The sequence below is a fragment of the Bos javanicus genome, chromosome 18 (assembly GCF_032452875.1).
Source record: "Bos javanicus breed banteng chromosome 18, ARS-OSU_banteng_1.0, whole genome shotgun sequence".
Taxonomy (NCBI): Eukaryota; Metazoa; Chordata; class Mammalia; order Artiodactyla; family Bovidae; genus Bos; species Bos javanicus.
The window spans coordinates 2,520,374-2,548,096 of NC_083885.1; the positions used below are offsets into that span (position 1 = coordinate 2,520,374).

Genomic DNA, 27,723 nt, shown 5'->3' on the forward strand with positions numbered 1-27,723 from the left:
ATCCAGGTGTGTCTGAGCCCCAGGAAAGGGTCTTTCCACTTCACTTCACTTGGACTAGCCTGACCTTCCAAATCAACTCTGCCATAAAAGTACTGAAAATTTCAAAGAAAAAGAGAAAAAAAACAAAACACTGTAGGAAGTAATTTTTCCTCAGAGAATGTCTTTCTAGAATGTAAACCAATCTTCTTATCAACCCTATGAGGTAATTATTCTTCCAGGTCTCATTTTACAAATACACACAGTGGCTTAGAGAATCTGAAATACTTTGCCCAGGGTTACACCACGAGGGAGCAGAGTGGAGCAGAGTTGGGCTGACACTTCCTGTTAGAAATTCCTCACTAGTTCCAGTACTTTGTTTTGCCTTCTCAATGTTTGCAGAATTTTAGGTGGCTCGGTTCTTAAAGAAAAACATTAAATTCATGACTGTAAGTTTTACTTAAAAGGGTCTGAAGCTGAGACTTGATAGTGTTTAGTAGGAGACAAAAGGAAATCTTAGAGATTTTTCAATCAGATAAAAATCAAGGGAAAGGGTCTTCCATGGCAGTTTGGTGGTTAAGACTTTGCCTTTCAATGCAGGGGGTGCTGATTCCATCCTGGTTGTGGAGCTAAGACCCCACATGCCTTGGGACCAAAAAGCAAAACATAAGACAGAAAGAATATTGTAACAAATTCAATGAAGACTTTAAAAATGGTCCACATCAAATAAAAAGAAAAAAATACTGAAAGGAAAAAAAAAACTTAAAAAAAAAGAAAAAAATCAAGGGAAGGCCTTAGTCCTGGGTCATTTGGAAGGTTACAAGGAAAAAACTAAGCAGACAGGACAACAGCTAGTAGTTTCCACGCTCAATCTAATCTGCACACTAAAGAATAAAGAGTGGAATAGAATGCAAACTAGTGGTTGGAAAAGGCTGGATGGAGGAGCGAGCCTTTATAGGGTAATGGAAATGTTCCAAAATTGCTCGTGGTAATGACTGCAAAATGCTGTGAATATACTGAGGCCATGGAATGGTACATCTTAAATGAGTGAACTGCATGGTCTCTGGACTACAATCTCAATAAAACTATTTAAAAAAAATAATGACACTGAGAATTCCCTTATGGTCCAGTGGTTAGGACGCTGTACTTTCTGTGCCGAGGGCCTGGGTTCGATCCCTGGCGGGAAACTAAGATCACAAGTTGTACAATGTGGCCAAAAAGAAAGGAAAACCACCACCAACAAAAAGCCCAGCAATATAGGTGCAACATGCTTAATGCACTCATGTGTTCCTGCAGAAACGAAGGGAATTTAAATTCTGTAATATAACATCATATTTTGGGACTGAACATATCTCCATCTTAAGGACTGCCTTTGTAAACCTTGTATGAAATGATGCACTTTTAAAAGTAAAAACGAAAAAGAACTGAGGGTGCAGATGGCAAAGATTAAGATATCCAAATTTATTAACCATCACCATGCACTAGAAAAGAGTTGTTACAAAAATACTTAGTAAATGCTTTAGGACTTTCTCAACTAAGCACTAATAAGAGAAATATCCAAGGAATTTAGGAAGTTGCAATAGCCCTAGAGTTTGGCAAAGAAAATGGGAAAAAATTTACAAAATAGGAGGCACACTTTAAAATGTCACTAAACCACAACCATAAAGTGAATACAAATTGCTCCAAAAGAAAAATCCAGAATTCCAACAAAAGGGATGGAAAATACCTGGACAAGATCCTTCCGTCCAACAAGTAAGGCAGAAGCGGCATTCTTCTGACACGTTTCTTGAATATCATTCACATTCAGTCTGAAATTTAAAAGGAATTAAAAAGCTGCTTTCTAACTGACTTCTAAATCAACTACTTCCGACTTAACAAATAAACTAAAAACTGCCTCTTTAGGTTGTCACTCAAATGTTTTATTTGTATTGGCCTTAAGCTCCTTTTCTACATAATATGCAGTAAAACCTTACCTTACCCAACATCACAGCTGATGTTACACTGTGAGTTCAGGCCCGGGGAAGGTGAAATTGCTCACCTCTTTGAAGTCAGGAAAAGAGGCCAGACTCAAAGACCAATTTGCCAGCCAGCTTTCCTAGGGAGTTCCCTAGGCTTAAGGGTTGAATAAAACTTGATTTAAATGTGTATAATACCAACTGTAGTTTCTAACACAAGGGATAATGTGCTCTGTACATACAACAAAAGAAATATTTTTTGTTATGCATTCAAGTTCTGGAAGAAGGGGAACCACAGGCCAGCAGCCTCTGTGTGCCTGTCACTCACCTCCCACCTCCCTTCAACCAAAGTGGCTCTGCTATTAAATGTTTTACATACTGAGAACAGGAGGCAGAATTCTAAGACTGTACCCAAGATTGCTGTATGTGCTTGTATAAAGCAGATCTCTCATCTCTTTAAATAGGGGTGAGACCAGTAAATACTGATGTGTTATTACTCCCATAATTTTCAAAAGGGAGATTCTCCTGGATGGGCCTGACCTAAACAGACGAGACCTTAGAAAGAAGCTGAAGCATCAGTGAGAAACTCTTGCTGGTCTCTGAGAAGATGAAATTCCCTGAGTTCTTTGGCTGCAAGGAACTGAATTCTGCTAACAACCTCCACGGGTTTGGAAGAGGACCCTGAGCACTAGCTAAAACTGCCACCCAGCAACTTCGTGACTTTAGTCTGGGGAGATCAGAGCAAGGACCGAGGTAAGCCAAGCCCAGACTCCTGACCCAGGGGAACTGTGAGATAATAAATGAGTGTTATTTAAATACTAGGTCTGTGGTAATTTCGCTATCCAGCAGAAGAAAGCTAATGCACTGGACTTCTCCTAAAACTGCTCTTGAAGAAAAGATTCCAATACCTCAAAAAATAAATAGGGAGCTCCCTGGCAGCCTAATGGTTAGGATTCTGGGCTTTCATGGCGGTGGCCTGGGTTCAATCCCCGGTCAGAGAACCGAGATCCCACAAGCCACAGAGCAGCCAAAAAATAAAATGAACAACTCTGATACTCATGTCTAAGTGAGAAGCACTGCATAGTTGAAATTCTGAACTTACATGTATAGTTCTCCCAATGACTTGTGAACTGGAAGAAGGCAAGCTATATCCTGAATGATCACTTTCCCAGCAGCCTTGATTGGTCGATTGCCAGAGTCCGATCCTTCACGCTTACTTTTCCATCTCCTTGATTTCTGGGGGAGATGACAAGATATAACTAATGGGGACTTTAATGAATGGAAACCTACACTTGCAGAGCACATCATTGTTGGGTCATTGGTAATCTGCAGAGACTTTGCATTACATCATGCCCACAATTAAATGAATCAGCATCTGTAGGAAATAAAAAGGATGACAAAGGGCATTGAGCTCATGGTCCAAAACCCTAACAGTAAAATAAGCACCTACTGCATTGCTATATACATTCTGCAGGTGCTCAAAAATAAATACCTTGAAGCCAAAATTTAAAAAAGAAAGAAAGAACAGCAGGTAAATACGTTAGTATAAGACCACAAAAATGTGGGAGAAGAGCAACTTTTAAGGTTGGGTTCAGTCCTAGGTTCAAAATTCTTGCTTTAAATTAATCAAAGTTTTTTTGTTTTTTTTTTCCTTTTCAGATAGCTTTAATCAAGCTTGTTGAAATTTAATTCAGACACAGTAGTGTAGGATCTGCAAACCTTCGTCTATGGGAGGTAGACACAGAAACTTAGTGTTTCAAGGAGAATTGCCCTGTTTTTCCTAGCAGATCTGAGTTATTTCTAAAAGCGATCATTTAGAATGTCAAAAATACCTGAGCAGAGGGACCTGGGTAATGAACATGGAAGATCAGGAGCAATTATCCTATTTCCCCAGAGCCTTCCCTCCAAAGGCCTGCAGAGAAGTCTGTATGTGGGAAATGAGAGATGTCTTAGAGAATGAGAATTATGAGAGTGTAGCCCCATCTGGTATCTTCAAAATGACGACCAGCCAAGGGAGCAATATTCTATTTTATTTCCAGAAGTTAGAAAGGAGGTCAACTAAGTGATCCAACTCAGGAGGGAAGTGACATATTTATTAACGAAGGAGGCAAAAGGAGCTCAGGAAAGGGCCTGGTTGTATTACCAGGGCAAGGTTTACTGGTCTTATTGCCAATGCCCTGGCTCAGGGTGACCCCTAGCATGTTTCTTTTTTGCGGTAAATGCAGGCTCTGGTCACTCTCTCTTTGCTCACTTGGTAACTTTGACCTCAGGACAAGCTCTGTGTTCCAATCTCACAAGGTTAATCAACAGACAATGAAAAGGTGAGAGTGCAAAGTGTCACCTGGAAAGGTGCAATTTAAAAATCTCTAATTTTTCTAAATGTCCATAAACTCTCGGGCATGTAGGTTAGATAATTACTTAGATGACTCACAGATAAATTCCTTTTCTACCAGTGATTTCGATACAACCACTCTCCCATAAATCAGTCATGGTCTATATTCAGGCATTTCTAACCACTGATGTCCCATCTAACCCCTAAAGTTGTCCAATGCATGTAATTTTCTATAGGATCAGTAAGTGGCATGGAACCTACTAAATCTAGGAAACCTAGAGTCAGTGCATGACAGGTAAAAGCAGACCTTTAGCTGAAGTATCTGAATTCTTCATAGTACTTTGTAAACATATATGCTATCAGTTTGGATACACATCTATAAACATATATGCTATCAACCTCAACCCATTTGGTTTTAGAAGCAGTTCAGTTATTAATACTATGTATCCATACACAAGTCACTATTCTGCAATACAAGAAGCTACAACTATTATTAGCAGGGAGCCCTTCAATTCTTTGTTGGCCCAGCTTATTTTCTAAAGAATCCTGATGTGGGTGCAAATAAGGGGTAATTGTGCTAATGACCAAAGAGCTTGTCAGGATGGGCTGGAGCCAGGGAGCATTCACTGACATAAGCCCATGCAGTCACGAGTGCCCTGAGCACTAGGATTGGTTTTAGGGAGGGATACTCGATGTCCAACCCAGCAGTGACAGGACAGAACAACACGGTTAACTAGAACGGGCAGGGCCTAAGGCCACAAACTCACTTCACTGTGACTTTTATCCAGGTTTCTGGGAGTTTAAAAATCCCAAGAAATGACACACCTGCAAGATCCCACATAATCAGTCATCTCCAGTGAGATTTAGGGTACTGGATTTTTTTTTTTTTTTTTAAGGCAGAAAAAACAACCAAAAACATTTACACTCAACAGTTTCCGTCTGGAGCCAACTAGGATCCATCTAATTGAGTCTTCTGGGTTGGTCAAAAGGCTTCTAACACTGCTTTCCAGGCACTGACTCTAGCTCCTTATTACAAAGAGCAAAGAAGAAGCCCGTCAACAACTGAGAATTTCATGCCAGCTCCGTTTAACTGAACAGTGGAAGTCAATGGAGGATTCATGAGGGATGGGGTCTGCAGCGTTCAGACCACACTGAAACATCCACAATTTCTTGACTTTTTAAGCAAACCTAATGAAAGCATAATAATAATTAAGGTCCATGTGCCCAGAGTGATTCATTTACAAATAGACTAGTTCATATAAGAATGTTTTCTTAGCAAAGAATTAATTTCAGAATGTCAAAAATATTTGAGCAGAGGGACCTGAGTGATGGATGTGGAAGAAGACCACAAGCAACTGTCCTGTTTCCCAGAGGCTTCCCTAAAACGGACACACGGGACCCGGTACCTGGGAAATAAGAGAGTCCCAGACTTAACCAATGAGGACATGAGCTTACTCAAGACTGTACACTCCTAGAGCTGAGATTTGACCACAGGTGTCAGGCTGCTAAGCCCATACTTGTTAACCATTTTTAAAAGTATGATTTTAAAAGGTGGGGGAATTAAGTCCTAAGCTACCTGTTAATACATAAGCAGTTCTGGTCCATATAAAAATAGATCTATTTCTGTATATAAGGAGATCAATAACTGATTCTAGTGAGGCCTGTTCAACACACCGTCTTCTAATTATGCACGTGTAAAGACACTTCTCTGTCAAGCACTGGATTGAGCTCTGCGGAGTCAGAGCAGTGTGCTGGAGACGGTCAGAGGCAAACTGCTCCTGAGGCTATCAGGCTTCACTTATCGGACTCAGACAAAGTTGCTGTGTTCCAGGCTGGGCTCACAAGCCTGTACCTCAAACTGTTTAATTTCCTTTTGGGATTTGTTAGGATTGGACACATTCAGAGAGAAGAAAACTCAGGGTCCAAAGAGATGCTTCAGGGCTCTTCTCCCATTTGCAGTCTTGGATAAAATAGGTAGAAACAGGTCCATGTGAGTCATCAATTAGTCCTTGATGAAAATGCAAAGACAGTGGTCTGGGCAACTTTCTGCAACTACCCATAACTGAATTACAGAAATCACAGTCTGTATTTCCTGGGGCTTTCTTATCAATTTCTTGAGAGGTTTCCAGGTGCTTCTCTGTTTGATCTATACTAATGTACAGGGAATGCTTTACATAAGATGCCTTTGAGCCTATAATAGAAGGAGAGTCCCTAACACAGGATCATCCTAATGACAGTCGCCACCAAGAATCAAACTGCAGAGACAGTAAAGGGACAGCTCTTTTTGTTCATTTAATCCAGCAAGAATAACCAGAAAACATTATTGAAAAATCTTTAAAGGGGAGGTGTCACAAATTTTTTTTGTTTTAATTTTAGGTGGGGTTGATGGTTTTAAAATATGAGCTATCTCCCATTAAGGCTACGAGGCCACTCAGTAATCCTGTCTTGGGCCAGTTATTCTAGGGATTCAAATCCAACAAGGCTGCCTAAAGGAAGATGCAGTAGATCTCAAATCAGGTGTCAGGGCCTAGGTCCCTGTTGCTCCCTAACAAGCACAGACAGTGTTTCAGGGTGTTCCCTCCAGTGCTTTGGCAAGAAAAATGGTTCATATCTTATCCACACCTCCCCATGACTTATTTGCCCTAGTATCTTGCTGGTGATTTTAGGATAATCTATCTGGTCTGAGTCACTATCCGGTGATGACAACCATGATACACTGGGATGAGGTGTGGCTGACCTTTCCAGGTGAGATAAGGGTACTGGGCCCCAAAGCCCCCTAAACCTCCTGCATTGCTCCAGTCCCACTCTGATGGGCTTAAATGTGGATACTTTTCTGTGCAGTAAAATCAGTACCTCTGGGAGGCAAAGGACTCTGCACTTCTCTTAGGTCATCTCAATGCCCCATCAATAGAAAACACCCCTTCCCCACAGATTTCATGAGCAGGGATCAAGGGAGGAGAGACAAAGCAAGACAGACAAGTTATCACACAATGAGACCGGGATGCTCCTCTGAACAGACCAAGAAGGTGTTCATGGAATTAGAGGAAAGAGGACAGCGAGGACTGGGGTGGGGAAGAGAGGGGCGAGGAGGGAGGCACTGGTGCAGAGAGCACTGAATGACAACCAATAGCCAGCTTGCGACTGAACCACCAGTGTTACTGCTACAATCGGAGGCAACATTGATGCCAATAAATGGGTTAAATGTAAAACAGCCCAAGAATAAGCCACCAACTGCTTCGCAGCAACCCCATCAACAATGCATAATAATCAGCAGAGTGGGAAGTGAGTCAAAATGAGTTCCTATTTAAATAGCAGCGGGAGCAGGGACTCCTGGAAAATCAGTGGAAACACAGCAGTTGGGTTGGTAGGACAGGCTCTCTGAGGAAAGGTGGCCAGAGAGGCAGCTCCACCTCCAAGGTATTGGGCAGCAGCGGCACTTGCTAATCAGGGTTCCTGATTTCAACTGGCTTTTAAATGAAAAGGCTACGGGATGATCCCCCTGTAAGGAAATTTACACAAAAGCCTCAAGACTGCTGCCTTGCACAGCCTGAGGTCACTATGGCAGGACTGAAACACGAAGCGGGTGGGAGAGGAAGACAGAAGAGGAGAGAGTCAGCAAGAGAAAAGGAAAAGAAGATGTCCATTGCAGAAGTTCTACTGGCAATGCAAAATATTGATGGCAAGGGAAAAAATTTGTTCCAGGAAATTCCCGAAGGATTAAAATCTCACTTCAGTGTCACGCCAAGGAAGCAGGTGGGCACTTCCCTCTTTGAACTCGATAAGCAAGACGATAAAAACAGAGACAGAATGGCAGAAGCCTCTTACATCTTCCTCTGCTGCCCCGCCATGCCAAACGTGGGCTTTTGCAAGCTCTATGAAATTATACAAATACTCCAAGTGAAATCAGGTGAACTAAAGGCTTATCATCAGGGTTCTTCCCAAGAAATCTAGCATTTAGCTTCATTTTCAAAGAAGTCTATTCACAATCCTTAGTGATATCAGTATTCAACTATTTGAAACTGATAGAACCAGGAGCAGTCCCTGGGGCCTGACTCCTAAGAGTGAGAAATTGATTATGCTGGTCCTAAAGACCAGCCAGCCTGTCATTTCAGGTTCCTCAAAGCCAGGCAGGTGGCATTTTATTCTTGGGCCTTTGGGCAGAGACAAGATTAGTTAAGAAGAGCATTTGACAGCGCACAGTACCGGGAAGTCGTTAATTGCTTGTATGGACCAACGTCGCCGGGCAGAGCGAGGAGACATCTGTGCGTGAAAACGTTACACCCAGGAGGAGGGAAGAAAAACACCGAGAAAATTAAAAGGGAAAAAATATAGAATAAAATGAAAGCTTCCCACACATCTGATGGATTCAAACTACCATAATATACTGCAAACTCTGGCTGGGAACAACTGAAAAACCTGAACCTCAGCACAGCAGTACTTGAAGCCCTCAACCACCCCCCAACCCATCACACTCCACACACAGCTTCAACATCATTGTCCTTTAGTCCGAAACATGTTTCAAGATATTAGGAGGCTGATGTCCATACAACTCTGACAGAGGAACTACAATGGAGACCTGTGGTTCTCCTATAAGAATTAAGATCGTAAGAAACAGGCAGAGAGCTCTGCTTCCCCTTCAAGAGCACATGTATGTGCGAGAAGATTCTCATTCCTAAACAGGAAGAAGTTCCTCAACAGACTCAACACTGAACTGTTTTTGGTGTGGCTGGGGTCCGCTGGGGAGACTGGAGTTTCAATCTTGGGACTCCAGGACCATCCTCAGAGGGGTGCCACGAGGAAGCAAGAGCCTGTGGGAAAGGAAGGCTCTTGCTAACAACTCAAGCATCAGTGTGAAACTGGGAGCACACAACACTGTTTCAGGAAATCAGAAACTGTTCTATTAACCAGGACCTCCTCAGTTGTTTACATTAAAGCTATTTTAGTGACATCAACTGAAGCAAATGTAGGAGGCTGCAAATTTTTTTTAATGTTTACAGGGCCATGCCTAATGTTTATCTTAGGTTCTGGGCCTTCTGATTTACTCTAAGAATAAACAGTAATTCATCAGCCATTAATAGATGGTCCAGTTATCAAATGAAAGTTAGTATCTCTCTGTGCTTTCTAACTTCTTATGAAATTTAATGTGTCCTTTTTTTTAAACTTCTCTTACATTTAAAAAAATTGTAAGAGTGAACATTGGAATTCCATCTGGAGAACCTTTGGGTGATAAAACAAGATGACCTAAGTAGGGAAGGTTAAAAACACACAAAAACAAGTGAAACGAATACCAGTCCCCAACAGCTTGAAGAGATTTTTTTTTTCTTCAATCTCCAAAATACTCTATAATTCCTTCAATGCTATACTTTAATAGAGTTATATTCCTTTCCTTTATTCTTATTCATTTAAAGCTCTCAGGTATAGAGATGTAAATAAGAATAAAAGTATGTATGAGATAAAATTTGGGCTAAAAATGAAGACAAGCACAGAAACATTTAGTAAACTGGGATCATTTCCAGGACTAAAGTAATAAAAGTGATATGATTTGACATTTGAAACTAGACACCGAGAATCAGAAAACACTCCTTGAGGGATACAACCATTATCATTCTCTGTGAGGACAATAAGATGGTCTGTGCATGACACTGCGGCATATTTCATACCTTTAATTCCTCCCCTATGCCCCATGTGAATGGGATGGATGTGAACAAGCTTCAAAGGAGAATTTATGAATTTATTTCAGATTCATCACAAAATAACTGCCTGACCAGTTATTACTAACTGATTTTAACTTACTAACTGGAACCACATGAAACCTTTTCTTAAGGTCAAAAAAGCTTAAATAGCAGCAGTTTCCTAATAATTACTATACGTCATCCACTAAAATGTGCCTTCCTCCCCCAGGGCTTCTAGAGTTCCTAGAATAGTCTATTTCTTGGCCTGTATGATTGTTAATTCACTGAAATATATACCAATGATTTGCAAACTTTTCTGTACATGTTATACATCGATACAAAGGTTTCATATGAAATTATAATAAAATGATTTCTCCCTATTTTATTTGGCCACTGTCTGAAGTATAATTCAGAGACCATTTACTATGTCATCCTGCTGCTGCTGCTGCTGCTGCTGCTGCTAAGTCGCTTCAGTTGTGAGCGACCCCATAGACAGCAGCCACCAGGCTCCCCCGTCCCTGGGATTCTCCAGGCAAGAACACTGGAGTGGGTTGCCATTTGCTTCGCCAATGCATGAAAGTGAAAAGTCAAAGTGAAGTCACTCAGTCGTGTCCGACTCCCAGCGACCCCATGGACTGCAGCCCATCAGGCTCCTCCTTCCATGGGATTTTCCAGGTAAGAATACTGGAATGGGGTGCCATTGCCTTCTCCACTATGTCATCCTGCTGCTGCTAAGTCGCTTCAGTCATGTCCGACTCTGTGCAACCCCATAGATGGCAGCCGTCCCTGGGATTCTCCAGGCAAGAACACTGGAGTGGGTTGCCATTTCCTTCTCCAATGCAGCAAAGTGAAAGTGAAGTCGCTTAGTCGTGTCCGACTCTTAGCGACCCCATAGACTGCAGCCCACCAGGCTCCTCTGCCCATGGGATTTTCCAGGCAGTCATCCTAGAGGACTACAGTGGCCCATTTTCTGGGGAGAAGTAACACACTGGGAATCAACCCAATCTGAAATGTCACAATCCAGATCCTGTCTGATAAGAGGTAATTAGTTATCTACAGGCCTTTATTCCCTCTTCATAATTACGGCTTTTGTCGTAAAAGAGGCCAGACCATCAAAAACATATAGTAGGCTTTACAAATGCTTCTGCATTAGGAGAGGCCCCTTCTTGGAACTGGAGCTACCTTGATGAAACACAACCTTACACACTATCTCAGGTCAAAAGTGCTGGTCCACCTGTGCTGCCCCCTTTGAACCCAAGCATCAGTGGTGCGCGCTGTGATCTGAAAGGGAATTCAGAACTGCCTTTTTGACTAAAAGATCTCCTCAGCCTGGCTCTGACGCTAAAGAAAATCCCCAAACTTATCCAATCGTGAGTTTGTTTGGCTATTACATCAATGATAAAATGCCTTAGTTCCAATCCATTTATTAAAGCATCTCACCAGTTACCTGCTAGCTTGCAGAAAAAGAAAAAAGATTTCTTTGAACGTAAAGCACCCGGGAAGATAAAAGTGTTCTAAGAAGGTCCGTGAACAGTTGTGGGGGTTGGGTTGTGGGGGGAGAGTGGAGAACTCCATCAGTGATGCAAAGAAGGGGACTATGGAGTTGGCCAGAAAGGCAACAAAAAATCATTTTCCCTATTGGACTGAAGGTTTTGCCCAATTCTAGTAATGTCTCAAGGCATCAGTTCCTGCCACTCATTTGTTACATACAACCCTAAGACCTGACCAAATCAGAGACAGCCAACTATCTTGCAAACCAAGAAGGTGAGACACTACACTGCAATTGAAGTGAAGACACCTCTAACACTTGCTGGAAATTGGGGTTTTATTTTAAATAATTCAAAAAACAAAATTTTAATTATAGTCAATCTATCATTTCTCAATTAGCAGGAGAGAACAACAAAGTATTACTAAGGACTGAGTTTGTGAGTAATTCAGTGGTAACCAATTAATACATCATGTCAGCTAAAAGCCGGTTTAAGCCAGACTCAACCTGACAACACAAAAAGTCCTCAGAATCATTCCCACGCTCTGCTGACATTCTCTACACTCTCGTCACCAAAGGTTTCTGACAGCTTAATAGCTACTTTAGGGACAATGAGTTCCTTAAGAAGTCAGGAACAGAAAGAGACAGTTTCAGGTGATTTTTGTATAAAGTGGTCCATTCAAATGGGTACTTCAGTGCAGACTTACTAAAAGTATAAAATCTCTTGGAGGTCAACTTTAAAACTTCCCACAACTATGAAGTTACAAATATATTAGGATACCAAGCCTACTGAAGCATCCTGAAATTTGCTAACAAACATCAGAATACCCAGAAAGACCTGAAGCTGCGAGATTCTGAAAGGATGGGAATCAACTTCATGAACGGGCATCACAAAGACAAGGTTAAAGGGAGGGAAGAGTGTGGATTATACAACCAGTCACCCACTCTCCCACACCCACACAATTTACAGTAGCTAAAACCAACTCAAAGGAAGAAAGCAATGGGCTTTCTCTACCACACCAAGTATGAAAGGGAAAGACCACAGCGGGATCACTAATTTATTAATAGGTGCTGTGTGTGGTAGGTAGGGAGGCCAAGAACAAGAGTCTAGGAAGGAATAAGTATCAAAGGCCATGGCTCAGCCACTTACCCGCTCCTTGTAGTAGAAGGAGCTGATGGAGACCTGCTCCTTCTCACTGCGCGTGGGGCTCCCACTGTACAAACGGAGGTTCCCAGGGGCCTCTGTGCGGATCTTCATGGGTGCAATCAAGCCAGTGTGATAGGCAGACAAGGCCGAGAGAGATCTGTGGTTAAAAGGCAAGGTTATCCATACTGGCTTCTTCAATCTTTTCATGGTTCTAAGTGATGCCATTCTTAGCACTTGATGAAATCAGGAGGAAAAGACGGATATAACAGGGTGGGGATGATGAAAACTCCAAAAAGGAGCCAAATAGCAATTTTAGAACTGAAAACTGCTTTATCTGCAGAAGCAGAGAATGTTTCTATGACTATATACACAGAAAAGTCAAAGAAATGAGTAAACTACTTAAACTAGTAAGTGTATTTAAATACAAGGTCAATCTACAATAATCTATAGTATTTCTTTATATCACATTTGGAAAATAAACATTTTTAAAACTGCATTTACAATAGCATCAAAATACATTAAATGCCTAGGGACACACTTAAAGATGTACATTGAAAATACAAATATTGCTGAGAGAAATTAAAGAAGATTGAAAACAATAGAGAAATACATTGTGTTAACAGACCACAAGATTTCATGTTGTTAAAGTGTTGATTTTCTCCACATTAATCTACAGAATTAATGCAATTTCAAGCAAAACATGAGCAGACTTTTTTTGTAGAAACCAGTAAGCTGATTCCTATTTTTATAGAAATTATACAATCCTATACAAGAATAATAAAGTTAGGGGACTTAACTACCAGATTTGAAGACTTACTATACAAACCTACATTGACACTGTAGTGTTGGCATAAAAGGAGAAAACAACAAATCAAAGAGAAAATACAGTCCAGAAATAGATTCAAAACATATGGTCAATTGATTTTCAACAAAGGTATCAATGCAGATTTGACAAGAGCAAAATGTCTTCCATAAATGGTGCTACATGTATGTGTAAAACAACTATCTATCTCTACTGAAGGCAAAAAACAAACAAAACCTGTGACTCCCCCTCAACCTCACATCATACACAAAAATTAATTCGAGATTAGTTACAGACCTTATATAAGGAATTTAAATCTATAAATTTTTAAGAGGGAATACACAATATTTCTATGACCTTGGGGTAGGCAGACATTTTTTTTTAGACAAGACACAGAAGCACCAACCCTAACACTTAAAAAGTGATAAACAATTGCAGTAAAATTAAACGCTGCTAATAAATGAAAATCATTAAAGAGGGAGAAAGACAAGTCACAGACTAGGAGAAAATCAATATATACACCCAGCAAAGGATATGCAATCAGAATGGATAAAGAACTACCACAAACAGATAATAAGAAACATAATCTAAAAAAACTAGACAAAATACTAGAACAGGCACATCACAAAAGAAGATAACCAAGTGGTCAATTAGCACACGAAAGTTGTTCACCATCATTATGTTGGCTTCCCGGGTGGTTCGGCGGTAAAGAATCCACCCGCCAATGCAGGAGGTATGGGTTTGATTCCTGGGTTGGGAAGATCCCCTGGAGAAGGATATGGCAACCAACTCTAGAATTCTTGCCTAGAAAATCCATGGACAGAGGAGCCGGGTGGGCTACAGTCCATGGGGTCGTAAAGCATCAGACACAACTTGGCAACTAAACATCAACAAACATCAACAATGAACCATTATGTTATTGAAATGCAAGTCCACGTGCCCGGTGCACAGCAAGATCAAGCAATATCAAAATGTCAGAGTTTGAAACAGAGAAAGATTTGCTGAGGGTCCCGCAAGGAGATGGATGGCTCATCCCTTAAAAGCCCCAAATTCCCCGAGAATTCTTAGTAAAACCCTTTTACAGGAAAAGTGAGGGAGAGGAGGGGTCAGTTGCTGCAAACTTCTTGGTGTTAGATCCTGTGTTCTTGAGGTCAGGTAACGACATTCCTGTAAATCTCTACTGCTGCTGCTGCTGCTGCTGCTGCTAAGTCGCTTCAGTCGTGTCCAACTCTGTGAGACCCCATAGACGGCAGCCCACCAGGCTCCCCCGTCCCTGGGATTCTCCAGGCAAGAACACTGGAGTGGGTTGCCATTTCCTTCTCCAATGCATGAAAGTGAAAAGTCAAAGTGAAGTCGCTCAGTCGTGTCCAACTCTTAGCGACCCCATTGCCTGCAGCCTACCACGCTCTTCCGTCCATGGGATTTTCCAGGCAAGAGTTCTGGAGTCGGGTGCCATTGCTCTGTTCTGACAAGAAAGATCACAGTCTCTCAGCAAAACTTTTACTCTCTGAGGCCCAGGTCCTGCCTAAGAGGAGGTATATTCAGTTGGTGGCTCCCTCAGGGCCAGGTCCCCAGCTGTCACTGCTGAGGGAGTCAGATGCCCAGGACCCAACGGGCCCTCAGGCTCCTCAGGCCGCCCAAATGGTCGGGGCCAGGTTACACGGACTGTGGCTGACATTAGGTCCCAGAGGCAGGAATGGCGGAGAGGTTCACTGCCACCTCAAGGCCTGGGCCGGAGGCCAGTGGGTGAGCTGAAGGGCTCCAGGGAGAAGACTGGGATCTGCCTCTTACGTCACTCAGCCTGACGACCACCACTCCGCTGACTGTTGGCTGAATGAACCAACTGACACTCCCTCACTGACAGTTGGTCGCTTGGGGGAGGGGCCCATTGCGCACCAACCAATGGCTGAGCAGGACCACCAACAGTCACTCATTGACAGTTGGTCGCTTGGGGGAGGGGCCCACTGCAACCCCAACCAATGGCTGAGCAGGACCACCAACGGTCACTCACTGACAGTTGGTCGCTTGGGGGAGGGGCCCACTGCGCACCAACCAATGGCTGAGCAGGACCACCAACGGTCACTCACTGACAGTTGGTCGCTTGGGGGAGGGGCCCACTGCGCACCAACCAATGGCTGAGCAGGACCACCAACGGTCACCCACTGACACTTGGTCACTTGGGGGAGCGGCCCAATATGGCACCAACCAACGACTGAGCAGGACCACTAAAGGGCCCACAGGAACCTTCACAAGGTAACCAAGGAGAGGGGTTACAGCTTGCACCAAGGCAGCATATTAAGAGCTGCCACTCTATTACAATTAGTCATTATCATGGAAGCACAAGTTAAAGGTACAATGAAATACTACTACACACCACCACAATGGCTAAAGTTGAAAAGGCTAAAAACACCAAGTTTTCAAGAAGATATGAATAGCCAGAATTCTGAAACACTGCTTGAAGAGTATAAAATGGCACAACCACTAGGAACAGACTTTTTGGCAATTAAACAGGCACGTATCCTATGACCTAGAGATCTCTTGGATAGAGAAATTATTACACATGTACATTAAAAGACTTGTATGTGTAGGTCTACATACAATAAAAATAAAAACTGGAAATAATCCAAATGTCCATCAACAGGAGTATGAATAAACAAATTATATTACTGTCATACAATGGAACTACTGATACACACAATAATGTAGAAATCAATTTTAAAAACATTAAGTTGAGCAAAAGAAGCCAGACATAAAATATTACATGCTGCATGATTCCATATAGATGAAGGTCAAGCACAGGCAAAACTAAACTTCAGTGATGGAAGCAGAAGAGTCGTTTCCTCTAGGTAAAGGGACTAGGGAACTTTTGGGGAGAGGTGAGGGCAATGCTATATATTGATCTGACTGCTGGTCATTAAGGCACAGACTTCACATTTGTGTACCCTAAATTACACCTCAGCAAAAAACTGTTAGGAAAAAACGTTCTAACTGGAACATTTTCCTGCTGACCCAAAGTTCAGATACAGATATTTGTAGTTTCCCTTTAAGGGCAGGTGATTGTTTTCTAGTCCAACCTTTGGAATAACGAACCTGGTGTCATGAAGGGGCTTCTCTGGCATTTAACTCTCAGTTCTTGTGGGGCCAATTTCTCATCTGCCTGAGTTACTGCAGAGACAGGCAAATTCCCAGGATAGCAGTAGCATCTGCTCATGAACTTTCTTGTTAGCTTAGCTATTAATTATTAAGTTTGCTAATTATATCATATACAATATAACCAGGTGTTTGTAGCAAGAGTGTTTCCAAATTATTCTGGCCATCAGACTGCAGAATCAAAAGACTTAGGCATAATATTTAAGTTAAAAAACCACTAGTATGGGGGTGGTTGTAAATGCATGGGGTCAGGGGTATGTGTTCTCTACATTCAACTTTGCTATGAACCTAAAACTGCTCTAAAAGATAAAGTGTATTAATTAAGAAAAAAATTTAAATATGATACAGTCATTCAACTCTGAAGTATATATCTAAGAAAAATGAAAAAATACATATCCACACAAAAATCTCTACAGAATGTTCATAGTAGCATTATCTGTAATGGTCAAACAGTGGAAATAATGCCAATGTCTGCTGACTGGGCTGAGTGAATAAATAAAATATGGTATATACACATGTGATGGAATATTATTTGGCAATAAAAAGAAATAACTGATACAGGCTACAACATGTATGATCCTTAAAAATACACTAAGTGAAAAGAGTCAGTAACAAAGGAACACATATATAATGCCATATATATGAGCCGTCCAGAATTAGGCAAATTTATAGAGAGAAAAGGAGAAGGCAATGGCACCCCACTCCAGTACTCTTGCCTGGAAAATCCCATGGATAGAGGAGCCTGGTGGGCTGCAGTCCATGAGGTCGCTAAGAGTCGGACACGACTGAGCAACTTCACTTTGACTTTTCACTTTCATGCATTGGAGAAGGAAATGGCAACCCACTCCAGTGTTCTTGCCTGGAGAATCCCAGGGACGGCGGGGCCTGGTGGGCTGCCGTCTATGGGGTCGCACAGAGTCGGACACGACTGACGCGAATTAGCAGCAGCATAGAGAGAAAGTAGATAAGTGTTTGCCCAGGGCTAGAGGAATGGGGGACTTGGGAACTAGGGTGACCCCCTAAGGAATTCAAAGTTTCTTTCTGGTATAATGACAAGGTTATAGACTGATTTTAGGGATGGCTGGCTGCACATCCACTACACATGTGTGGTAATGTTAGGAATGATCAATTAGTTTTGAAAGAAAAATGTGAAAGTGTTAGTTGCTCAGTCATGTACAATTCTTTGTGACCCAATGGACTATATCCACCAGGCTCCTCTGTCCACAGAATTCTCCAAGCAAGAATACTGGAGTGAGTAACCATTCATTCCCTTCTTCAGGGGATCTTCCCAACCCAGGGATTGACCCGGGTCTCCTGCATTGCAGGCAGATTCTTTACCATCTGAGCCACCAGACGGTACACTTTACCCTATTAGTGTTATGGGACTATAAATAATCTCTTTTGCTATTTTTGTAGTTTTATTTAACGTTCAGATAATACTTTATCTGATAATACGGGGACAGCACATTAAAACAACATTTGCCTTGTTTTGACAAACACACTTTTATCAGCTTTTATCAACCAATTCCTCCCAGTAGTAACTTAATAGTAGAAATCTCAGCTTAGGTGCATTTTAATGAACCTTAATCTTTTGGGAATAAATTTTATAATGAGCACTTGCTTATAACTAACACAAACTGTCCAAAAGCAAATTCCCACATGTCTGCTCACTTCTGGCCCATGAATGTAGCTTATGCCTGCATCTCCCACTCACCTCGGAGTAGGCTCGGTAGGAGAGACTGCTCGGTGCATCGTCATGGGCCTTGTGAAATACACCAGATACCCTGTCAAAGGAGACATCACAGATGGTCACTGAGCTGCTCATGGGAAATCCTAAGACAGTACTGGTTAATCTTTTTTCTACTTCAACATACTTGAAGGATACGACATAGTATTTTAAGTTGCACGGGCTCATGACTGCAGCCGTACTTAAGACAAAGATCAGGAACTCCAGGATCGGGAGTTTCCTAGTGGTCCAGTAGTTAGAATCTGCCTTCCAATGCAGGGGATGTGGGTGGCTGGGGAACTAAGATCCCACATGCCTTGGGGCAACTAAGCCCAGGCACCACAACCAGAGCACCAGTGTGCTGCAATGAAAACCCAGTGCAGTGCCCCCCACCCCAAAAGAATCTCTAGGATCCAGGAGAGACAAGGATGTATGTGGTTTGGAAAAGTCTTCACAGGTGCTTTATATTTCCTACATACATTCTCAGTATTCTGAGACAAGACTCAAATTCACACTCATCAGAGTGAAAAAAGTTAAGAGCATAATTCTGCTAAACATTCTTAGAACATGTCTGCAAATGCCAATCCAGCTCAGATAACACTATGACGGAAATCTTTTGAGTTCTCAGGAAATTAAGAAAAATTTTCTGATGGAAATTCTTATATAGACATTCTTTCTCTCAAAATCTAGAATCAGAGAAACAAAACAGACCTACCTGCCCCACAGAACCTGGCCCCTGACGTCCTGGGAAAGGGAATATTGGCATCCTGGTAGGACCCATAGGCGGTGGTCACCCGGGCGAACGTTGGTAGGGGCGGCGTAACGGAGTTCGGGAGCGCGAAGGGGTTGCTGGAAGCACTGTCTTCTTGGTTCTGAAATTTTAAAGTCAAAGAGACTAAAACCCATAATCGGTCTTCAAGATGAATTACAAAATAGGATGCATTATTACAAGATCAGGGAGCCCAGGACTTTAGGAAGGAGAAAGGAAACAAAAGCCCCAGGCAGAGGTAGGTAACAAGGATCCCACCACAAAAGACTCCAGGCAGGAGACGAGCTGGCGCAGGCAGGGCTCCAAACAGCTCTGGTTGCGTTTCACTTTTTGCAGGGAAGTGTCTTTCAGGATCTAGAAAAGAAACAAAACACAGTCAAGAAGAGCAACATTCTTCCTCCTGATTTGCTTTTATTGTGAGAAGCACTGGAAGCAGCGACGATGCTCGGTGACCAGAGTGTGGCTGTGTCTGAGGCTGCCAACACAACACGCTGCTTTCCACCTGTCCAAGAGGCTCAGAGAGAAGACTCCTTTGTGAGTGCTCTTCCAGAAGCCCTTTCCTTTGCCAGGGCACGCACACATGCTGGCTTTGAGATGGCACATTTCTTGTATTAGAATGACCATTCTTCCTTAATAGTGAATTCTATTCCTTGGCTCTCCCCCAGTCCCACCCTCCTCCATGAGAAATCTCAGTACCACTTAGAAGTAACATCCTCCAGTCTGAACTGAAAATGGTTCAAAGTGATACATACATGACAGAGGGAATAGATTCCATCTTTTTTGTTTTATTTTGGCTGCGCTTACAGCTTGTGGGATTTAGTTCTCTAAGCAGGGACTGAACCCAAGCCCTTGGCAGTGATAGCATGGAGTCCTAACCATTCGATTGTCAGCGAATTCCCAGATGTCACTTCAGTGAAAATTAGAAAGTACCTTTTTTTTGATCCTTTAAAAATATAAAATCTGACATTTTAAAGTACGTGCTATAGGTATCGGAGAATACAATGGCAACCCACTCCAGTGTTCTTGCCTGGAGACTCCCAGGGATGGGGAAGCCTGGTGGGCTGCTGTCTATGGGGTTGCACAGAATCGGACACGACTGAAGCGACTTAGCAGCAGCAGCAGCTATAGGTATAAATTGACACACACATACTGAAGATAGGCATGTAAATCTGGACCTGGGCTGTCTAACACGATGTCATTACCCACATGGGGCTACTAAGCACACGAAGTGTGCTTGGCCAGTCTGGATCAAGATGTGTCGTAAACACAAAACTTACACCAAAAGTTGCAGACTTAGTATAAGAAAGGAAGAAAAAAAAGAAAGCTATTTCAATAATTCTTATATTGCTTACATGTTGATATGATGACACTTTGGATATACTAGATTAAATAAAAATATTATTGAAATTAATTTACCTATTACTTTTTTTTAGGATGGCTACTAGAAAATTGAAAATTACATGCAGTCTACATTTCATTTCTATTGGATACCACTGGACTAGACCTTTAAAACACTTCCTTATCCTATCATTTTATACCAATAGAAAAATCTCTTTTTTATATGTTCAAATGAGTAACAAACTGTTCAGATTACAAGGACAAGATGTCAAATATCACAAAACCTGACTAATTAGCATTTCAGAGACTCTTGCTGCTGCTGCTGCTGCTAAGTCACTTCAGTCATGTCCGACTCTGTGCGACCCCATAGACGGCAGCCCACCAGGCTCCCCCGTCCCTGGGAGTCTCCAGGCAAGAATACTAGAGTGGGTTGCCATTTCCTTCTCCAGTGCATGGAAGTGAAAAGTGAAAGTGAAGTCGCTCAGTCGTGTCCGACTCTCAGAGACCCCATGGACTGCAGCCTACCAGGCTCCTCCATCCATGGGATTTTCCAGGCAGAAGCACTGGAGTGGGGTGCCATTGCCTTCTCTGTTCAGAGACTCTTACGAAGCTTAAAAAGTTTTCTGGTTACCTATCATACCCCAAGAAGATGGAACAATCAAGTGAGTATAATACAAACCAGGCAAAAAAGGAACAGCAATCAGGTCAAGCTGGTGTCATTAGGACATTTTCACTGATTTCACATATGCTGCTGCTCAGATCGAAGAAGGTATATCATCCTAGCTTGAGGGGCATTTTTATGAGGATTCCACCTGATCAGCTGTGTGTGAACTGACACAGAAGTAATCAAGTTTCCGAACCTATCCGGGTCAAGATGAAACGCCAGGCTGTTAGTGGAATCACATGGACTGAAACTGTCCACCCTGGCCAGGCACCATAGTAACCATCTGCATGAGCTGTTTTATGACAGGAGGTCCTGGTAAGGAACACAGAACTAATAAGCCACCGGCAACCAGAAGAGTGCAGGAAAGGTCAAAAGGAGACACCACGTGTCCGACCACCTCCCAGAATCTTTTTTCACTGCATCCATCTTGGCTAAACAAGGCGTGCACCACCAGGAAGGACTCTGAGTCAGAATGATTGGCTAAAGACAACCCAGAAACGAATCCCATCACCATAAAACCAAGACTACAAGTCATGTGGCAGAGGAGTTCTCCTGGGTTCCCTTACCCTTCTGCTCTCTGCCTGGGCGCGCCTTCCCAATAAAATCTTTTGCTTTGTCAGCACGTGTCTCCTCGGACAATTCATTTCCAAGTGTTAGACAAGAGACCAGTTTCGGGCCCTGGAAGGGGTCCCCCTACTGCAACAAGGCTATTCCCCTTCATTCAGGCACCACAGTCATATCATACACCCCACTTAACTTGTCCCAACTTGTCCAGCAAGCCAGCCTCACTCTAAATGACATCTCCTCTTATGGAACAGATTTTTTTAATGACCTGAAATACTTTTTTTCTGATTAGAAATTATCTTGTAGCTTCAGAATATATTTTGCCTATAGTTTCCAAATAAACAAAGTCGTATTGTATTAAGCTGGGATCTCATAGCTTTAATGAGATCTGTGAGCAGATTATATGCAATTACAAAACTGCCTATTATTTACATGCACTATTTCTAAAGTTACATGCAACATCTGTGCTAGTTTTTCTGCAAAAGGGTCTATGATTTTCATTAGACTTTCAAAGGGGAGGTAGGTCCATGACCCAAAGAGATTAAGAAACAACACTGGGGATTTTCTACACAAAAAGAATACAACTGTTAACACTGACATGAGGAAAGACAGATGACGTCCAAATCTTAACAAAGGTGTTTTCATTCAACTTTACTACTCGACTCAGACCCAGGGGGCATCAAGGAGAACTCGCACACACAGAGGCCCACCTTGAGCAGCTTCGCTTTCATGGTGGACGTGATGGTGGTGGGGTTGATGAACTGGAAGGAGGGGGCCGCGTGGTTTGGGTACTGCGCGGGGAACTTCACCAGCATCTTGACGCGGTGACTGCTGCAGTGCACGGACACTGTGCAGCTCCTGTCTGCTGCGTCCATCTGCGGGCGACAAATCAAGAGCTGCTTTAGAAGGGAACTGCAAAGGGTCTTCAGAGGCAAACAGGTTTAAGTAAAGTAATGGAATGCTCTAGGTTGCTGGTAACAGAGTCAAGGGTGAGAGTCTCCCAAGACAAATAATAGCGAAGATGTGGACAACTCATTTTCAAAATGGATTTTTAATTTTAGCACTGATTTAATAAGCTCAAAGTGTTTTGACTTAGAAAAGCTTTATCTCGAAGCTGTGAGATAGGCTGAAACTTGTTATATTTATTTTGAGATGGGAAAACAAAGCATGTTAAAAACCTGACTCAAGTTAAAAGCACTCCTGGGAAAATCCATAGAGACTGAAAAAAGATGAGTGTCTATCAGGCAGGTGCTGGGGAGAATGGAAACAGGAAGATGCTGCTAAGGGATGTAGGATTTCTTTGGCGATGATGAAAGACGCTCTGAAAGCAGTGGTGATGATTTGTAAATCATGGGTTTGTAAATGTACTAAGAACCACTAAATTACACACTTTAAAAGGGGGGATTGTGTGGTATGTGATTTTATTCTGTTTTATTTTATATTCTTTTATGGCTGTGCGTTGAAGCATGTGGGATCTTCGTTCCCCAACCGGGGATCGAACCTGTGCCCATCACGGCAGAAGCACGGAGTCTTAACCACTGGACCACCAGGGAAGTACCTTCCAGTGATTTTAAAAAAGCAGTCCTGGGAAAGTGATCTTGGACTAGATCACTGGGCAGTCCAACTGTTCTCAGCTGGGACAGAGGGAACAGAAACTGAGCTGACAGAGATAACCAATCCAGAAGAGAGGCCATTATCTCTTTCAATTTCTTGTAGCGCCAACTAGAGACAGCAGCTGGGGGACAGTGAAAAGAGCCACACGTGCGGGGAACCTGGAGACTGGGATTCAAACACCTGCTCACCTCGCACAGGTTACTTCATTTCTTAGTGTCCCTGTTTCCTCGTTCGTAAAGCGGGGATAAGACCACTTACTTCAGAGCTGTTTTAAAGGCCAAAGGAGACAACTAAGCGCGCAGACCCAGGCCTACTGTTAATGGAGTCTGGGCAAAAGCAAAGCCAATCAAGTTTAAACCTCCTTCACAGAGACTCAGTTCTCTGAAGCCAAGTGTTTCAATACCCGCCCTAAAGGAAAAATGTAAATAAACCTCTCCAAGTTAAATGAACAAAGAGGCTGGGTCACCTCCTTACTATGAATCTAAACCACCAAGGAAATAACCACCTGATAAGGCAAGCACAAAGAACCTGGGAGAATAAGGTTGGCTTCCAAACTCAGCCCTGCCATTAACTTCACCAGCAGCCTCCGCCAAAACACCAAACCTTCCCAGATCTGAGCACCTTCACATAGGGTCAAATGAAGTGTCGGAGCATCTAAGGAGATTTTAAGACATATGAGCATCCGTTTATCCCTTAGTTCATCTTATGATAGCGCAATAGCGTGAAGGGGAAAAAAACTTGTATTTGTAAACATTTCTTTCTTTAGAACAGATGGGAATGGCTTCCCTGGTGGAGCAAGCGGTAAAGAATCCACCTGCCAATGCAGCAGACGCAAGAGACAGGGGTTCGATCCCTGGGTTGGGAAGATCCCCTGGACTAGGAAATGGCAACCCACTCCAGTATTCTTGCCTGGAAAATTCCATGGACAGAGAAGTCTGGTGAGCTACAGTCCATGGGGTTGCTAAGAGTCGGACACAACTGAACAACTAACAGTCGTTAGTTAACAGTTAATTATTTCTTTACAAAACCGAAACAAGAAAGCAAGGACAGAGACTGCCCTGTTAAAGCAGAAAAGCAATTTGCTAGCCCAAATCATGGCTGAAATAGTCCCCTTGGCCACCAACCGCAAGCGAGAGACAGAAAACCTGAGCACCTCCACATTCACATTGCGGATCTGCACGTTGATCAGAGAGAACTCCTGCTGCAGAGTCTGAGGCAGGCCCAGCTGCTCTGATTTCTTCTCCTCCAGGAGACTGCTTGGGGGGTCTTCCTTTAAGACTAGCAGGAGAGACAGGGTCACTTGTTGGAAAACATTTCCGAAATGGATTCAGAGAGCAGTTCTGGGGTATCTACCACAACTCAGAGATGCAGAGAGGGGCACCATACCTAGAACATCAGTGTGACCAATTACCTTCTTCCTCCCCATGGCTGGAGTTGTGCTGGTGATCTGTGTCCTGGGTGTGAAGGATCTTCTCTGGTTCCGGGAGAAGGGCAATGCTTTCAATGAACTCATCAACACCATCTAAGATGTCATTTGCACAAAGCTGCAACAGAGGGGAGAGGATCTGGGTCTAGAGAAGTCAGTGGAAAGGATCGTCATGTTTGGCTAAGTTCTGACTCCAGAAATGGAAATCACAAAGGAGAGAAATGTCAGCTCCAAACCAATACAATCAAAATGGGTTTTGCCCATACCCTACTCTCCCTGGTTAAACACACAGGAAAATAGACTATTATTCTACCCCAGAAAATGTTTTATCAGGCTCATAGTTTTTGAAAATCTCAGAAAACCTTTTAAACTTCAAGCCTTGATGGAATTATCGAGCCAGCCAAGAGCAAAAATATAACCTAAAAGCATTTGGAGCATATGGTACTTTCTGGAGGAAAAAAATTTAAACAGCAGTAAGATGATGATGTTTGACCAAAATGCTCAAGAGTGACTTGGTACTAAGCAGTTTAGCAAATCTGTCTCGGCATTTTCTATCCACTGTGTACAGAGCACTGTGTAGGATGCAATATAAGTGAGACATCATTCCCACCTTCAAGGAACTTTGCCACTGGAAGAGAAGACAGAACCCCATAACGGGGCAGAGCAAAGTGAGGGCCACGAAAGCAGTTTACACCTGGGACCATGGTGTTTCATGTAAGCACAGATACAATTTATGGGGCACAAACTGGAAAGGGCTTCACATAACAGGTGTTGCTGATGAATGTGGAGGACTCTGCCCTGTGCCAGGGTAGATTTCCTAGCCCATTTGTGAGAGAAAGAAACAATGCCCCCAAGCCACCTTCTCAGTACTCCAACCCACACTATCTTAGACCAGGCCAAGAGGAAAAAAAGACATTCAGAGGCTTTGCATCCTTGAAGTTCTGATACTGAAGCTGGGTCCTGAAGACCTCAAAGCCTCAGTGTAGCAAACCCAAGCCACTTGGCCAACCAACCAGTACACATTAAACATCTATCCGGTATCCTCTAACTTCTGCAACTACCAAATCTTTTAAGTTTCTGGCATATCCCGTTAACGTTCTTCCACAACAACACTGAATACATACCCTTTGCATCTGGGAATCCACTCGCCACATTCTCAAGGTCTGATCCCGTGACCACGTAACCAGTTGGTAGTCCTTGGACCCTGGAAATCACCAGATAAGAATCCTGATGTTTTCCTGGATTCAACATCAAATTTGTTACAGGTTGAAATGGAGGGAGATTCACTCATTCATTCATTTGTCCATTTAACAAATATTTATGGAACACCTCCTATACGCCAGGCACTGTTCTAAGTACTAGGACTACAATATGAATCAAGAATCTCTGTCTTTACAGATCTCACATTCAAATGGTGGAAACAGACCAATACCGGCCAATAGCGTGGCCGGTAGTGATAGAGTTGTTAAAAAAAACACTGTGGGGTAACTGGATAGAGACTGACGGGGGAGCTATTTTTAGACAGGACTTCTCATAGGAAGTCACATTTGAGCAGAACCTTAAATGAAGTGAAATAAAAGCTGACAAATTAGCAGGTGAAGAGTGATGCTGGAATTTAAGGTCTCACTGAACTTTCACCTCCACAAATGTTCTTCCTTTTCTGTTCCAGAGGAGCTGGGAATGAACAGGCTGTCTGTAAAATGCACTGCTTTAAATGCATCATGGCATCTTACTGTTTAAAAGAATTTTTTGGTAAAGAGACACATCTCGTTATAAAAGGAATAATCAATCTTTAGTAGTCTTAACTGAATTGTATTTCCACACAACAGGGCTAGTCAAAGGGAAACTACTCTAACAAGGTTCAAGGTGGTTTCTGAAAGAGCTTTATGAAAGATCAGGACATTTCAGGGTAATTCTGTAGTATCCAGAATCTTCTTTATGGGTATCTTCAAAGAGTAAACAACCTAGAAATAATTCCATCCGACTCCCTCATTTTATGCGGGAAACAGAGGCAACAGAGAACAGTGAGGGGCAAAAGTTCCTTCTCTGAGATTGGGGGAAGGGGTGGACATGTACACACTGCTGTATTTAAGATGAATGACCAACAAGGACCTGCTGTATAGCACAGGGAACTCTGCTCAGATCCAGCCTGGATGGGAGCGGAGTCTAATGGAGAATAGATACTTGTATATGTGTGGGTGAGTCCCTTTGCTGTCCGCCTGAAACTGTCACAACATTGTCATTCAGGTATACTTCAATACAAAAATAAAAGTTTACCAAAAAAAGTTCCTTCTCTTGGTCACTGCCTTCAGCCAAGCCTTCACTCAATTTTTTAATACATTTCTGTGCACAACAAGCAAGACAGCAAGCATTCTGAGCTACTGCCTGTCGTGAGTCCCACCATCCAGCCCATGTTCATAGCAACAATTTTCTGACTCTACATCCAGCCTCTTTTCTTTTTGGGGGGGCAAGGCACGAGGCATGTGGGGTCTTAGTTCCCTGACCAGGGATTGAATTTGTGCCCCTGCTTTGGAAGCACAGTCTTAACTACTGGAGCACCAGGGAAGTCCCCTCCAGCCTCTTTTCATGTCTCTGATTCTGAAGAAAAGTTGTACCTAATTCCTTTCTAAACCCAATTCCTCTACTTGGGCCTTTGGCCCTATTCCCTCCCATTTTCAAAAGACCTTTGCTTTCCTATATATTCCCTTTTTTCATCTTCTCCTTGCCTTCAAATCGAGAGGGAAGCAGCCTCTGCCAGTGAACTCAATCTACTCCTTGCCTCTGAAGGCAACCTCATTCACAAAACCAGTTCCTGCTGCCTCTGTTTCTGCTGTCTTATAATCAGGCTTCCCTCCTCAATGTGCCTTTGGAACTGTTCTCTTAATGATCATATGGCTTCCTGTTTATACCTACTTACACAATTAAGTGCTTCTCTTATTCTGCATGGAGATCCTTCAGCAAAACCTGAAACCAATGACCTCCGCTTCCTTCATGAAGCATCCTTTTCCGTGGACCACAACATCCTGATTCTCTTCCTACCTCTGAGAGGTCCTTCACCGCAGTGAAAACCAACATCAAAGTCTGAGGTGGGCCAATAAAACA

At 42.7% G+C, this 27,723-nt stretch overlaps 1 protein-coding gene and 1 long non-coding RNA gene across 11 annotated transcripts in view; one reads left to right on the forward strand and one right to left on the reverse strand.

The window, feature by feature from the left end:
* WDR59 (WD repeat domain 59) overlaps nucleotides 1-27,723 on the reverse strand; it is a 106,667-nt gene that overhangs the window by 38,457 nt on the left and 40,487 nt on the right. For 9 of the 10 annotated variants that reach the window (XR_009730677.1, XM_061386733.1, XM_061386727.1 and 6 more), the window contains 11 exons: nucleotides 25,746-25,825; nucleotides 24,607-24,739; nucleotides 24,349-24,473; nucleotides 22,292-22,456; nucleotides 19,274-19,369; nucleotides 18,962-19,118; nucleotides 18,235-18,304; nucleotides 12,572-12,725; nucleotides 8,467-8,523; nucleotides 3,034-3,167; nucleotides 1,703-1,784 (listed from right to left, as the gene is read on the reverse strand). Coding sequence is in view for 9 of the 10 variants with exons in the window: in XM_061386733.1 (XP_061242717.1) it covers nucleotides 1,703-1,784; nucleotides 3,034-3,167; nucleotides 8,467-8,523; nucleotides 12,572-12,725; nucleotides 18,235-18,304; nucleotides 18,962-19,118; nucleotides 19,274-19,369; nucleotides 22,292-22,456; nucleotides 24,349-24,473; nucleotides 24,607-24,739; nucleotides 25,746-25,825 (1,253 nt within the window). In the remaining variant the exon portion in view is untranslated. The remainder of the gene's footprint in view (nucleotides 1-1,702; nucleotides 1,785-3,033; nucleotides 3,168-8,466; nucleotides 8,524-12,571; nucleotides 12,726-18,234; nucleotides 18,305-18,961; nucleotides 19,119-19,273; nucleotides 19,370-22,291; nucleotides 22,457-24,348; nucleotides 24,474-24,606; nucleotides 24,740-25,745; nucleotides 25,826-27,723) is intronic. The other variant, XM_061386728.1, reaches the window with a different exon arrangement.
* Nucleotides 15,496-21,636, forward strand: LOC133229955 (uncharacterized). The gene is made up of 2 exons (XR_009730678.1): nucleotides 15,496-15,623; nucleotides 20,449-21,636. It is a non-coding gene; the product is annotated as an uncharacterized LOC133229955 (long non-coding RNA).